The 14,554-nt window shown below is 47.9% G+C and overlaps 1 protein-coding gene across 1 annotated transcript in view; it reads left to right on the top strand.

Annotated features, from left to right (window-relative positions):
- PODXL (podocalyxin like) overlaps positions 1-14,554 on the top strand; it is a 49,987-nt gene that overhangs the window by 30,876 nt on the left and 4,557 nt on the right. Inside the window, exons 2-7 of the mRNA XM_070369930.1 lie at positions 9,068-9,667; positions 10,574-10,794; positions 11,287-11,358; positions 13,215-13,362; positions 13,573-13,634; positions 13,900-14,067. Coding sequence (XP_070226031.1) covers positions 9,068-9,667; positions 10,574-10,794; positions 11,287-11,358; positions 13,215-13,362; positions 13,573-13,634; positions 13,900-14,067 — 1,271 coding nt within the window. The remainder of the gene's footprint in view (positions 1-9,067; positions 9,668-10,573; positions 10,795-11,286; positions 11,359-13,214; positions 13,363-13,572; positions 13,635-13,899; positions 14,068-14,554) is intronic.

Genomic DNA, 14,554 nt, shown 5'->3' with positions numbered 1-14,554 from the left:
TCAGCGTGAGGGTTTATGTTAATCTAATCAGTGGGGCTGACTTTTTAACTTTTAAGTTAATGTTGGGGACTTGCCTGGCAGTCCAGCTGTTAAGACTTTGCCTTCCCATGCAGGGGGTGCAGGTTCGATCCCTGGTCGAGCAGCTAAGATCCCAGGTGTTTTAAACCAAAACATAAAGCCATATTGTAACAAATTCAATAAAGACTTAAAAAATGGTGCCCATCAAAAACAAAACCGAAACGAAAAACAAAACAAAGCAGCAAACCCCTGACTTGATGTTGCACAGGTGAGACCTTGGTCCACGTCCCTGCTTGCCTGTTAGTCTTCCTTTCTGCTGCTCCCAGGGAGCCTGACTTTGGCAGCCCCCCTCCAGCTATACTCCACTTATCTTCACACGTGCTAGCATTTTGAGTTCATGGCAGGGTAGAAGCATATTCCCAGATGTTTGCAAAGGCACTGGAACCTGGGGCTGGAGGGTGTGGGCTTTGCTAGTGTTCTGTCTCTTTTCTAGAAATCCTGCTGGACTTAGCACGGATTCCTGCCCTCTCCCAGGGGCAAAGAGCTTTTTTATTTTTCTTGTTCCATTCCCCAGCTACAGTGGGTTTCCACCACTTCCTTCAGGCTATGCTTAATGCCTTTGTCTCCCAGCAGGGAGAGGGGCGATGGATCTGGGCAGCATCTCCTTGGTGTTTCATCGGTGCCTATCGTTTCCCTCACCCGCTGTGGTGGGGTTCCCACCAGTGGCCTCAGGCCATAGATTTGGTTGATGTCCACTGATAAGTCAGGCTTTTATTCCCCCAGGGGATAGCGGGCTAGGTAGAGTGTCAGTGCTCACTGCTCTTTCTTCTCTGCAGCCAGCCCCACGGGGGAACTTTCTCAAGGCTGTCTCTGGGCATCTTTACCAGCTCTGGGTGGTGTTTCTGGTGCTGGGGGAGCCTCTACAAGTGTGTGAAGCTTTCGGTTTCGGCAGTTCTCACGTTTCCACTTTTACAGGAGCCCAGGGTCAGCCTTTAGCAATTCATTAAACATGTTAACTTTAATCTTGCCAAATTCTGTCCTGTAAGCAAACACTTGAGTCTGGTTTCTCCCTGTGGTTGACTCTCCAGTTTTCAGGGTAGTTGTTTGCCCATGACCCGAGTTTGCCAGTGGGTTCAAGAAAAGTCATTAATTTTCCGTTTCTCCAGCTTTTTACTGTTTAAGGGTGGAGAAACATGCCTCAAACTTGATAGCATCTGCTCATAATGGCCTATATTATAAATATATTACTGGGTTTATGCCTCATATTTTGTATTTATGCCCTTCTGGGTTGTTATTCCCCTTTGGTCATCCTCATTAAAGGTTTTACTGCTTTATTAGCCTTTTTTTAAAAATCAGTTTTTAACTGTGTTGGTATTTGCTATTGTCCTTCATTCGTTTGCTATCATCACATCATTTGAGTCTGTGAAAAGATTCAGTCCTGATAACTGGATGAGCAGCTGCTTGTGTTCTCTACTGTGGTGATTCAGCCTAGGTCTCAGTTTGCTGGGCTCAGAGGTAGCACTTTAATCCATTTTGATCCTAAAAAACACATGATTATTAGCCACTGTCCAGGTCCCCTCATTAGACTACCCTGATCACCATGCTGGTCCTGCTGCCTAGGATATGGTGGTTGTCGTTCAATTTCTGAGTCATGCTAGGGTACGGTAGAAGAGAAGGACTTTCTCAGTCGTGTCCGACTCTTTACAACCCCATGGACTATACAGTCCAGAGGATTTTCCAGGCCAGAATACTGGAGTGGGCAGTCTTTCCCTTCTCCAGGGGATCTTCCCAACCCAGGGATAGAACCCAGGTCTCCCACATTGCAGGTGGATTCTTTACCAGCTGAGGCACAAGGGAAGCCCGAGGAAACAAGCCACAAGGGTATGGTACCCACTTTTTTCCTGGAAATGAAATTCTGCTCAGGCCCCGCTACCCAGGGAACGTGCTGTCCATTCCCACTGAAATCAGCAGCATCTCCTACCAGCATGTCATTGTCATTGCTATTCAGTCACTAAGTCATGTTTGACTCTTTGCCACCCCATGAACAGCAGCGTACCAGGCCTCCCTGTCCTTCACCATCTCCTGGAGTTTGCTCAAAGTCATGTCAATTGAGTCGGTGATGCCATCCAACCATCTCATCCTCTGTCATCCCCTTCTCCTCCTGCCCTCCATCTTTCTCAGCATCAGGGTCTTTTCCAATGAGTTGACCCTTTGCATCAGGTGGCCAAAGTATTGGAGCTTCAGCTTCAGCATGTCCTTTCAGTGAATATTCAGGGCTGACTTCCTTTAGGATTGACTGTTTTGATCTCCTTGCAGTCTAAAGCCTTTGACCGATCACAACAAACTGTGGAAAATTCTCAGAGATAGGAATACCAGACCACCTCACCTACCTCCGGAGAAACCTATATGCAGGTCAAGAAGCAATAGAACTGGACATGGAACAATAGACTGATTCCAAATTGCAAAAAGAGTACGTCAAAGCTGTATATCATCACCATGCTTATTTATCTTACATGCAGAGTACGTCATGCAAAATCCCAGGCTGGATGAATCACAAGCTGAAATCAAGATTGCTAGCAGAAATATCAACAACCTCCCAGCATACCAGGCTGATGAACAGTCAGAATAACATGCTCCTATTCCCCTCAACAACACACCAAGTTTAATCAAAATCCAAAACACCATCAAAGATAAAACGCACTATATTTTACGAACCATGTTGGGGAGAAAAAACACTGCCAGAGTGTGCCTTAAAATAACTTATAATTCATCCTCAGCTCAGAGACATGAAAAGATGTCCTTTTTAGAGCACGTGAAGTACAGTGTTTCTCAAAACCTTGATGAAGAGAGTGTCATTTGAGCTCTCTTAAGGAACAGAGAGTGTGAGCAAGCAGACCATACATGATAAACCCCTGGAACACTTCTCTAAGACTTTGGTTTCTTCCTATTCATTATTCCAGAGAATTTCTGGCAACTTTAATATGTAGACTACCATTAAGTTCAGGTTTCAGTCAACCAACTAAGAAAACAATTAGTACTTCTTGCAGCTGGTTGAGTCAGCATGATGGTCCCAGACCCCTGGTATGCATACCCATATTGATAAATTCAACCTGATAAAAATTGTGATTATTCTTCTCTGATCTAGCATCCTTACAGTCTATCAACTAGGCTTATTTGCTAGACTTTTTGCAGATTTTTTTTTAGGTAGAAGCCTTCTTCTGGGTTAGACTGTCTTTCTCAGGCATCTGACTGTTATCACAGGTTTGAAAAAAATGAAGAGTAGTAGAGATGATGAAAGGATATAGCTTTCTTTGTCATCGAGCTCAAGTGAGGTTATTGAGTTTTGAAGCAGGATAGAAACTGCGTCATCAGACAGGAGAAAAGTGGTTGAGTCTTCCAAGTAAGTTCCATCGCAGATTGCCCCCCCCTTTTTTTTAGTTGTTTATTTGGCTGTGTTGGGTCTCAGTTGTGGCACACGGGATCCTTCTTGCAGGATCTTTGTTGGGTCATGTAGGATCCTCCACCACAGCCGACTGACTCTCTGGTTGTGGTGTGTGGACTTAGTTAATCCGTGGCTTGTGGTATCTTAGTTTCCCGACAAGTGATTGAACCCACGTCTTCTGCCAGTTATCCCAACCAGGAAGGGTAGTATGTGTCTTACTAGCATCTAGTAGCTAGAGACCAGGGATGTTGTTAAACATCCCGCACTGCATAGGACCACCTCCATAACAAAAGTATCCAGCCCAAAGGGCTTCCCAGGTGGCACTAGTGGTAAAGAACCCACCTGCCAATGCAGGAAATGTAAGAGACACAGGTTCGATGCCAGGGTTGGGAAGATCCCCTGGAGGAGGGCATGGCAACCCACTCCAGTATTCTTGCCTGGAGAATCCCATAGACAGAGGAGCCTGGTGGGCTACCATCCATAGAGTCGTAAAGAGTCAGACACGACTGAAATGACTTAGCATGCATACATTCAGCCCAAAATATCAACAGTTTGGGGTTTGAAAACCTCTGCTTTCAGCTAGTCATCTTTGTAAGAAGTAACCACCCCACCCTACATCCTTAATTTATTAAATATGCTGATGTTCCTCTCCAGCAATCTCATTTTTTGCCAGAAAGGTGCTCTGATATGATCAGTTATAAGAAGTGCCACTGTCAAATCATAACACTACATTGATTTTTACTACATGTCCTTTTATGCATGCCCTTTATATTGTTCTATGACAGTAGCCACTCAGTCCTGCCAAAGCCACTTTACGGGCACTTCATTCTAGATGGTGGATGATGTTGTGACTGCCTCTCTGTGAAATGCTGTAGGATAGTAAAGTCACGTCACTTCGTGTCTGCAGAATTCCACTTACCTTTAACCCCAGTAAGGCTGAGAAACTAGTTCTCACATTTCTATTGCTTGAGTCACTCCTAATGCAAATTTCTGATTCTCATTAGCAAAATGTATGTGTGTTCATGCACACACACATGAAAGCTGTTGGGTCCTTCTCCAGCTTATGAAGGAGCTGGGATTGCTGATGACCACATTTTGTTGTTGTTTAGTCTTTAAGTCGTGCCCAACTCTTTTGCAACCCTGTGAACTGTAGCCCACCAGGCTCCTCTGTCCATGGGATTTCCCAGGCAAGAATACTGGAGTCATGCCCTCCTCCAGGGGATCTTCCCCACTCAGGGATCGAACCCAGGTCTCCTGCATTGGCAGGTGGATTTTCTACCACTGAGCCATCAGGGAAGCCCTGATGAAGACCACATTTAGGGTCACTCTTAACATCATCCGAGACAGGCTTATAGAACTTGTGTGAAGACGCAGTGCTGCTCACCGATGCCAAGGACCCAGATGCCTCAGCTTGGCTGTAGACTCTCGCCTCACCTCCGAGGCTGCTCACACCTGGTCATGGTTCTGCCGCTCCTGCCTCAGGGTTCCTCATAGTCGACCACCCCTTCACTCTCTGGCCCAGGTGGAAGTGACTCATTCATAGCAGCTTAGTGCATACTTAGGCTCTAGTCATAAGGGAGGCTGGCATTTTTCAGCATCTGTAGTGTAACAAGAGGCAAATCCTGCTTCCATCAGTCTTAACTGTGTGGGGAATTCCCCAAGCATAGAACTAGGTTACAGATTCTGATCGGCTATGTAGAATGGCCAGAGTCCACTTCGCTGAGTCCCAGCTCTCTCTCCCTTCTGCTCAAAACAGAAAACAGGAGTCATCCTGACTTCTCCTCTTCCCCTCCCTTGGTACATCAGCAAGTAGTTGACTCTTTCTCCAAAATACAGTCTTGAATCCATCCTTGTTTTGGCTCTTGTGTCAAGGACTTGCTGCAGATGACTATTACCCACTTCATCTGAATTACTGTAACAGCCTCTTCTCTTCCCATCTCCACGTCCGTGTTCCCCAGAGCAGCAAGGGGATGTGTCTTTGTAAATCACCCTCTCAAACTTGTTTGCTTTTTAAAGCCTTCAGTGACTTTTTTGAGCACTGAAAATCCCAAATCCTTATTTTGGGCTAAGGAGGGTGATCTTATGCCTCATTTTACATAGGATACAGTTTTTAAGAGAGCTTCCATTTTATTCTCAAAACCCTACGGTTTGGACAGCATGTTAGTCTCTTTACTGTGAGGCTCTAAGTTTTCTGGGCCCTGCCCACCCACCTCACTCAGAAAACTGCACTCAGATTTGTGTTCTCTGAGCTGTTGTCCCTCTTGGGGACTTGCAGATTCTTTCTTTCTCCCTGGTACACTTTTCCTCACCTTCTTCACATAGCTCTCGCCTTATTGTCCTTCAAGCCTTAGCTTCATGGGTGTCCCTGAGGCGCTTTTCCTTAACTCTCTAACAGCATCACTTCCTTGTTCTCTGCATCACTTCCTTATTCATTTCCTCCATGGAGTCACCATAATGTGACGTTTAATTCTCTGTTGTTGGTCAGTCGCTCAGTCATGTCTGACTCTTTGCGCCAGGCTTCCCTGCCATCACCAACTCCTGGAGCTTGCTCAAACTCATGTCCATCGAGTCAGTGATGCCATCTAACCATCTCATCCTCTGTCATCCCCTTCTCCTCCTGCCTTCAATCTTTGCCAGCATCAGGGTCTTTTCTAATGAGTCAGTTCTTTTCATCAGGTGGCCAAAGTATCGGAGCTTCAGCTTCAGTAGCAGTCCTTCCAATGAACACCCAGGACTGATCTCCTGTAGGATGGACTGGTTGGATCTCCTTGTAGTCCAAGGGACTCTCGGGGGTCTTCTCCAACACCACAGTTCAAAAGCATTAATTCTTCAGTGCTCAGCTTTCTTTATGGTCCAACTCTCACATCCATACATGACTACTGGAAAAACCATCAGTTCAGTTCAGTCACTCAGTCATGTCTGACTCTGTGACCCCATGGACTGCAGCAGGCCAGGTTTCCTGGTCCATCTCCCAGAGTTTACTCAGACTCATGTCCATTGAGTTGGTGATGCCATCCAGCCATCTTATCCTCTGTTAGCCTTTGCCCTGCTTCATTTTGTACTCCAAGGCCAAACTTGCTTGTTACTCCAGGGATTTCTTGATTTCCTTCTTTTGCATTCCAGTCCCTTATGATGAAAAGGACATCTTTTTTTTTTTGGTGTTAGTTCTAGATCTTGTAGGTCTTCACAGAACTGTTCAACTTCAGCTTCTTTGGCATTAGTGGTTTGGGCATAGATTTGGATTACTGTAATATTGAATGGTTTGCCTTAGAAACAGATCATTCTGTCATTTTTGAGATTGCACCCAAGTACTGCATTTCAGACTCTTTTGTTGATTATGAGGGCTACTCCATTTCTTGTAAGGGATTCTTGCCCACAGTAGTAGATATAATGGTCATCTGATTAAATTTGGCCATTCTGGTCCATTTTAGTTTACTGATTCCTAAAATGTCAATGTTCACTCTTGCCATCTCCTGTTCGACCACTTCCAGTTTACCTTGATTCATGGACCTGACATTCCAGGTTCCTGTGCAGTATTGTTCTTTACAGCATCGGACTTTACTTCACATCACCAGTCACATCCACAACTGGGCATTGTTTTTGCTTTGGCTCCGTCTCTTCATTCTTTCTGGAGTTATTTCTCCACTCTTCTTCAGTAGCATATTGAGCACCTACCGACCTGGAGAGTTCATCTTTCAGTGTCATATCTTTCTGCCTTTTCATACTATGCATGGGGTTCTCAAGGCAAGAATATTGAGGTGGTTTGCTATTCCCTTCTCCAGTGGACCATATTTTGTCAGAACTCTCCACCATAACCCGTCCGTCTTGGGTGGCCCTACACAGCATGGCTCATAGTTTCATTGAGTTAAGACAAGGCTGTGGTCCATGTGTTCAGTTTGGTTAGTTTTCTGTAATTGTGGTTTCCATTCTGTCTGCCCTCTGATGGATAAGGATAAGAGGCTTGTGGAAGCTTCCTGATGGGAGGGACTGACTGTGGGAGAATCTGGGTCTTCCTCTGATGGGCGGGGGCATGCTCAGTAAATCTTTAATCCAATTTTCTGTTGATGGGCAGGACTGTGTTCCCTCCCTGTTTGGCCTGAGGCCAAACTGTGGTAGGGATAATGGTGGTAATGGTGACCTCCTTAAGAAGGACTTTAGCCAGGACTGTTGTATTTAGTGCCCCCCGATCCCATGGCAGGTGACTGTCAACCCACACCTCTGCCAGAGACTCCTGGACACTCACAGGCAAGTCTGGCTCAGTCTCCTGTGGGATCACTGCTCCTTTCTCCTGGGTCCTGGTGTGCACAAGATTTTGTTTGTGCCCTCCAAGAGTCTGTTTCCCCAGTCCTGTGGAAGTTCTGTAATCAAATACTGCTGGGGGTTCTCAGTCCCTATGTCGGATCCCCAGGTTGGGAAATCTGTTGTGAGTCCTAGAATTTTAGGGCTGCACAAGTAAGCATCTGTGTCTTACTTTCCATTGTAATCCCAGGGCCTGAACCTGTCACTTAACTATTCCCTCACTCAATCCCTGTTGTTGTTATTCAGTCTCAGTCATGTCTGACTCTTTGCAACCCCATGGACTGCAGCATGCCAGACTTCCCTATTCTTCACCATCTCCCAGAGCTTGTTCAAACTCATGTCCATTGAGTGATGCCAGCCAACCATCTTATCCTCTGTCATCCCCTTCTTCTCCTGCCTTCAATATTTCTCAGCATCAGGGTCTTTTCTAATGAGTTGGCTGTTTGCATCAGGTGGCCAAAGTATTGGAGTTCTAGCTTCAGCATCAGTCCTTGCAATGAATATTCAGGACTGATCTCCTTTAGGATTGACTGGTTTGATCTTGCAGTCCAAGGGACTCTCAAGAGTCTTCTCCAACACCACGGTTCAAAAGCATCAATTCTTCGGCACTCAGCCTTCTTTATGGTTCAACTCTCACATCCATACATGAGTACTGGGAAAGCCATAGCTTTGACTATATGGACCTTTGTTGGCAAAGTAATGTCTCTGCTTTTTAATATGCTCAATCCCTGACCCCTTGACAAAGTTGAGCTCCCATGCTAGACAAAGAGAACCCGTCAGTGTGTCTCACAGTTGTCCTTAAGTACAATTTGTGTAATTTCACTTTTCCAGTTTCTCCTTCTAGATATATTTTTCCAGAGGAACAGAGGTCCTTCATGCTATGTTTAGAACAGGGTACTTGGATATGTGTGAGTCTGTTGCATTTTCTGCAAGCTCCTGGGTCTGGGAGAAGGAGGCAGGGATGATGAGGGTTCTGTGCTGGGGTGTGGAAACCTTTAACAGTGTGTGTCTGGGGCCAGATGGGGAGGGCAGAGAATTCACTGCAGGCTCCGACAGGCAGTGGGACTGGGTGCTGAGTCCTTCTCTGGAGCAGAATTTCTCTTGACTTCCTCTGCTTTCTCCTCAGCCTCCCTCTTAGAGGCTTCTTGAACCCCAGAGAAATCTGGACACATCAAGGGCCCAAACCCTTGAGCAAAAATGGCAGGGATGAGAGTAAGGCCTCTGGATCCTGGGGAAGAGCTGGAGCAACGGAGAGAGAAAGACTTCCAGCTAATACCCTAATTGATTCTGTGTTGTCTTTGTCCATAGGAACAACCAAGGGACAAAGCTCAGCTGTCATGAGCACAGACCAGTTGGTAACATCCACAATCACCAGTGGTCAGACATTGAATTCAAACCCATTCAAACACAGTACAGCCCCGACATCCACTGAGACATCCACTGTGACCACAGCACCGGCCAGCATTGTGGTGTCAGCCTCAGCCCAGAAAAGCCCAACTGCCACAGCCAGTGAAGCCACTCTTGTAACTACTGAAGATCCTACAACCACATCAACCACAGTCTCAGCAAGTCCTGAAAGCACGAGCAGCCAGAATGCAATGAATGATTCACCCACATCCAGAATCCCAACTACCCACAGTGTGACCACAGACAGCGTGACTGCTAAGGAAGGCAGTCAGAAAATCTCCACATCTCCAGATCCGAATATCATCCCAAGCATCTCTCCTATTCTGTCCTCCTCGACCAACCTCTCAAGCACTCAGCAGCCTAGCCCCAGCCCTGTGACTTCGGCTCCTGGGACTTCAGAGCCCACAGGGAGTTTCCCTGAGGGATCAGACAAAATGACCGTAACTACAAGTTTAGGCAGGATGACAAGTCCCACCTTTACAGCTCAGGTGACCACACTGAGTAAGTGTTGCCTTGCCTTTTTGAAGCAGAAAGAAACTTTCAGATGTCTATGTTCTGTACCGTTGTTTGACTAGAAGGTGGAGATTCATGATGTGGGTTAAGGATCGTGTACCACCTTCGCTCAGTCTGTTTCCCATCCAGTGGTGAGCAGTGGCCAGCAGAGCTGTGTGTTGTGATGAGAGCTTGAGGTTTTGAACTGCCCAGTGGAGCATTTTCCTTTTTTTTTTTTTTTAAGTGCTAGTCTTAGTCCAATAAATTCATTTCAAACCTCACTGATGGATCATGAGCCTCGTGGCCCATTTGAGATCTATTGAATCAGAATTCCTTGGTGTGAATCTGAGCATTCGCATTTCGAGGGACCGCCCCCCCCGCCACCCCCGCTGCCATGTCATGTGGGTACATGGTGAAGTCTGTCCTGTGTGAGAGCAGGGGCCCTGAGCTGGATAAACCTGGACTCCAGGCCCTGCTCTGCCACTTGTTGGTGTGGAATGCATCAAGCTCCTCTGAGCCTCCACTTCCTTGTTTTTGAAAGGAGTAATTATGGTACTTTCCTCAGAGTCACTGTGCGGACTGAAGAAGGAAGTACCTGTGAAGCTCTTAGGACCCTGACATGAAGCAGTTACTCAGTTGACATTTGCTGCTGGCATTGTCACTGCTGTTGATACTTCTCTCGGGTTCCTACACCGGCTCATCCAATCTGCTCATCCTGTAATAGGTTATGGGAACTGGCTTCATCCATCTACCTCCTCTTTCTCATAGCTTGCCTCCTTTTGCCTGTGGTCTGTAAAGCCAAAGTGGGGTGGGGGAAGACTAAAGAACCTCAGAAAACTAAGAACAGAAAAAGACTATCTTTTTTCTGTTTAAACTACTCACCTTTCCTCATAAGCTTTGTTTCCCCATTTACAGAAACACAGGTCGCAGTTGAAGGAACTCAACACACCTCCAGTGAGACACCAGCTGTCACTGTCGCCACTGGAGTTCAGCAACCTACAGGCTCTTCACAGGGACGTGGGACCACATCTCTTGTCAGGAGATCCACCATCTCCAGCACTCAGTTGACATCAAATGCCCCCCAAAGCTCCAGCACCCCTTCTCCCACCTCAGTAATTCCAACAAATATAGGGCAGGTAAGAGAGCCCAGACTCGGAGAGAAAGGGACTCCAGGAAGAGCATCTCTATCCTTCCCTTCCCAGAGCCCCTGGTGGGGGTGTGAGGAGCCAGTATCGTTCACCCACTGTCTCTGGCTTTGCTGGACTCGGCCTTAGACAGCGGGATAACCAGTAACATACCTGGCTGTCAGACCCCAGCTGGCCAGCTCCCAGCTTGCCCGGAGCTACTTGCCTGGTGTCACCCACCTAACAGTGTGTGTACTCAGTCGCTTCAGTTGTGTCCAACTCTTTGCAACCCCATGGACTGTAGCCCGCCAGGCTTCTCTGTCCATGGGATTCATTCCCTCCTCCAGGGGAGTCTTCCCGACCCAGGGAGCGAACCCTGGTCTCTTGCATTGCAGGCAGATTCTGAGCCACCAGGGAAGCACCTAAGGGAGGGAGGGAGGGAGGATTCAAAGACAAGATCCTATCAAGTTAAGCCTGGCCCTTAATCCCAGTGGCTTCTTTCAGATCCAGTGCCATCCTCCTGAAAAGCTGAATGAGAGCAAACTCTCCCTGAACATCTCGGGCGCCAACAGCTGTGTGAGTACCTTGTTCATCTGAGCCCCACCCTGACCTGTATCCTGCAAAGGCGGTTTAGCTCCAGGATTACTCAAAGTGGAAGGGAATGGAGTGTTCCTTGTAGAAAGGAGCTGAGAGATGTGTTCATTTCCTGCCCTTGTTTTTGGTCCTTCCAATCTTACGGAGGGTCAGAACCAGCTTCTCTAAAGGAAGCCCCGCCCACAGGGCTGCTACAGGCCAGAAATACCAGGTCTCCTGAGCTTTCACTTCTGAGAGTCTGACCCAAGCCCTGGTTCTTGCTTGCCTCCAGTTCAGGATGTGGCTTTGTTAAAGCCCATCTCTTTGGGCTTCAGAGGCCTCAGTTGAAAAGAAGAGGCTTAGTCTGCCTAACTTTCGTTGTTCTAAGAGTCTGTGGTTTTATATTTCCTGCTCCATGTTATCTGACGGCCTGCCTCTAACCCAGGGGAGCCGTTGCCAACAGCTGTTCTTCCACTCAGGATGGTGTGTGTGTGTACTGTTTGAGGGAGATGGTGTCAGCACGTGTGTGAGTGCGTTTGCATGAAAGAGAGAGTTTAGCCGTGTTGTCCACTGCCTTCAGACTGCCAGTCTCCCTAGGATTAAGGGCTTTAGTCTGGGGATATCTGCTGCAGCGCTTACTCAGTAGTTGAGGCCTGAGTGAGTGCTGGTGATGGATGGCTCACTGCCGCCCTCTCCTGGTCAGTGGCTATTTTGCAAACACCCCTAGGAACCAGAAAGTGAAAGCAAGCAGCATGGAAAACTTGGGTTTACGATACTTTAATGCTACCTGTTTTCTGCAGTTGTTTTCTTTCGGGTGTCCATTTTGCTGGAATTTTCCAAGTGAACTATAGAAAAGCTGGAGTTTTCAAACAGAGCAGGGTTTTCCTGGGATTGGGCTTGTTGGACAAGGTGAGAAAGACACTGACGCTTGCTCAGCCTTTCCTCCGGCTCTTTTTGGCTGAAACTTGGCAGGGGTGTGTTTGGTGGTAAGCCTTCTTTTGCCATAAATGGGAAGAGGAAAGCCCTGCATCTTTACCTGGCAGCAGGGCTGGGGAGTTAGTAGGCCTAAGGAAATGCCAGGTAGAAAACCCAAGGGATGGTTTGTGGGACAAGCCAAAGCAAGAGTCCTATTCTTCATCTGGCATCCTTATTCCAAAGTCTGGTCAGAGAAACACCAGTTTGGGGTGCCTCTGGATGACTGGGTAAAAGCTCCCCACACTTCACTTCCTCACCCTCAGCCCTAAAGCCACATCAGCCATGCTCTTTCTGCTTAGAAATATAGAGGAAGCCCCTCAAAGATGTCCTTGTGCGTCTTTCAGACACTCCCAAGTCCCCCTGTGCAGTGATCGCCTTGCCCTTCTCTTGTCAGCCTATTTATGTTTTCAGTCTTAGCCGAGGGAACAGGCAAGTGTTTCAACTTTGGGATGGATGACCTTGAGCGGAGAGCCGGGCACTTCCCCTCCTGAGGTCTCTGAACTCAGCATCAAGGGCTGGTGAATGCAGGTTCATTGGCATCTTTGCGCTGGCAGTGCCTCCGTGGGTCCTTCCAGGGGAGAGAAATGATGACAGGCAGCAGATCGTGATGCTTAAAGAGCTCTGAGAAAGAGGGGCACACTCGGGGGAATGGCATTGTTCAACCAAGATGAGATAAGCGGGACGGGAGGACGAGGGAGGAGATGTCCACCTGAGCCAGAGAAGGCAGGGGCTGGCCCAGGAGGAGAGCGTGTGACCCGCCAGTCCAGGCAGTCGGTTCACAGCTGGCAACAGCATTGTCCTGACCTTAGCTTGCAAGGGCGGCCCCACAAGCCTAGGCCACTGTTGTGATCCCCAAGGAATTACCTGTTGTTTCCCCACAACAGAACACAGTTGCTTCAAATCACAGACTGGTCGAGGTGTTGTGCCAAGCAGTAAAATCCTCCTTCAACAAAACTCAAGATGAGTGCCATATAGAGATGGCTCCTGGTTCACATGCCCAGGAAGTGGACATCAAACAAATTACTATCATCAGTGAGTTGAGGGCAAGGGCAGGGAGGCCTGTCTGGGGTGGGAATGGGGCAGGGGGGTGACAGGAGCCACAGGATGGGTCAGTTGTCAACTCTCAGTCACCTGCATGAGAAGAGACACCGCTCAGGAGACGGAGGAACAGGAAGTCCTCTGTCCCTGCCATGTCTCTCTGAGCTAGACCATTGAAGCGGCATCTCTCCCTCTCCCCCTCAGCAAAGCTCCAACCCACGGACATTTATAAGTTGCTGAAAAATGACTGGGACAAGCTAGAAGGCGTAAGTAGACGGCCCCACATGCTGGGACAGACTGGGTCAGGAGCCTGTCCCTCGGAAGCCCGTGGTTCCCCGTTTCCACTGTTTCTCATTGCTGAGGAACCTCTGGTTTGCAAGCATCTAGATGGGAGGATAAAAGGGGACAGCAGGGCAGTGGAACAGGCCCCCCAAACCCCAAGTGGAAGAGCTCGTAAGTGAACGGGAGTTCTGAGAGAGAGAGGGACCCGGAACCTATTTTTTGCTCTGTCACTTTCTCTTTCCTGGCCAGGTGGGAGTCAGAGACATGCAGTTTGGGGGTCAAGGACCACCAGAAGAGATGGAGGACCGGTTCAGCATGCCCCTGATCATCACTATTGTCTGCATGGCATCCTTCTTGCTCCTGGTGGCGGCCCTCTATGGCTGCTGCCACCAGCGCCTCTCCCATAGGAAGGACCAGGTGAGGACCAAGCAGTCCAGTTCACCGGAGGACTTTCACCCTGTTATTCCCATATTGGAGAAAAGCCGTGGGCCCTTTCTGATAGGCAGAGGTCATCATCCCTTACAGGAAATGGAAATTTGCCTGAAGAATTAAAGAGGCGGCAAGGGTTTTGGAGTCAAAGAAGACTTGCGTTAAGCCCTAGCTCTGCCTCTGATTAACTGGGTGACCTTGAGCAAGTCATAATCTCTGAGCTTCAGGTTTCTCATCTGCGTAGTGGGAATATCCACCTTGCAGAGTTGCTCTGTGGATCCATTGCTGTAAATGGGCTGAGGCATACCCGTCTAACCAGAAGGTTTATCATCTACCTTCCTAGGATTCCCTTGTAACAGTTCTGCCCAGATTCAGGGTTCTCAACCCTGGCTGCACACTGTGGAGAGCTTTACAAGAAATCCCCCTGCTTAGTTTCCTCACACCCCAACTGAAACGGCATTTCTGGGCCACTGTA

The sequence above is a fragment of the Bos mutus genome, chromosome 4, assembly GCF_027580195.1.
Source record: "Bos mutus isolate GX-2022 chromosome 4, NWIPB_WYAK_1.1, whole genome shotgun sequence".
Classification (NCBI taxonomy): Eukaryota; Metazoa; Chordata; class Mammalia; order Artiodactyla; family Bovidae; genus Bos; species Bos mutus.
Note: the sequence above shows the minus strand (reverse complement) of the source record. Positions and strands in the feature narration are given on the sequence as shown.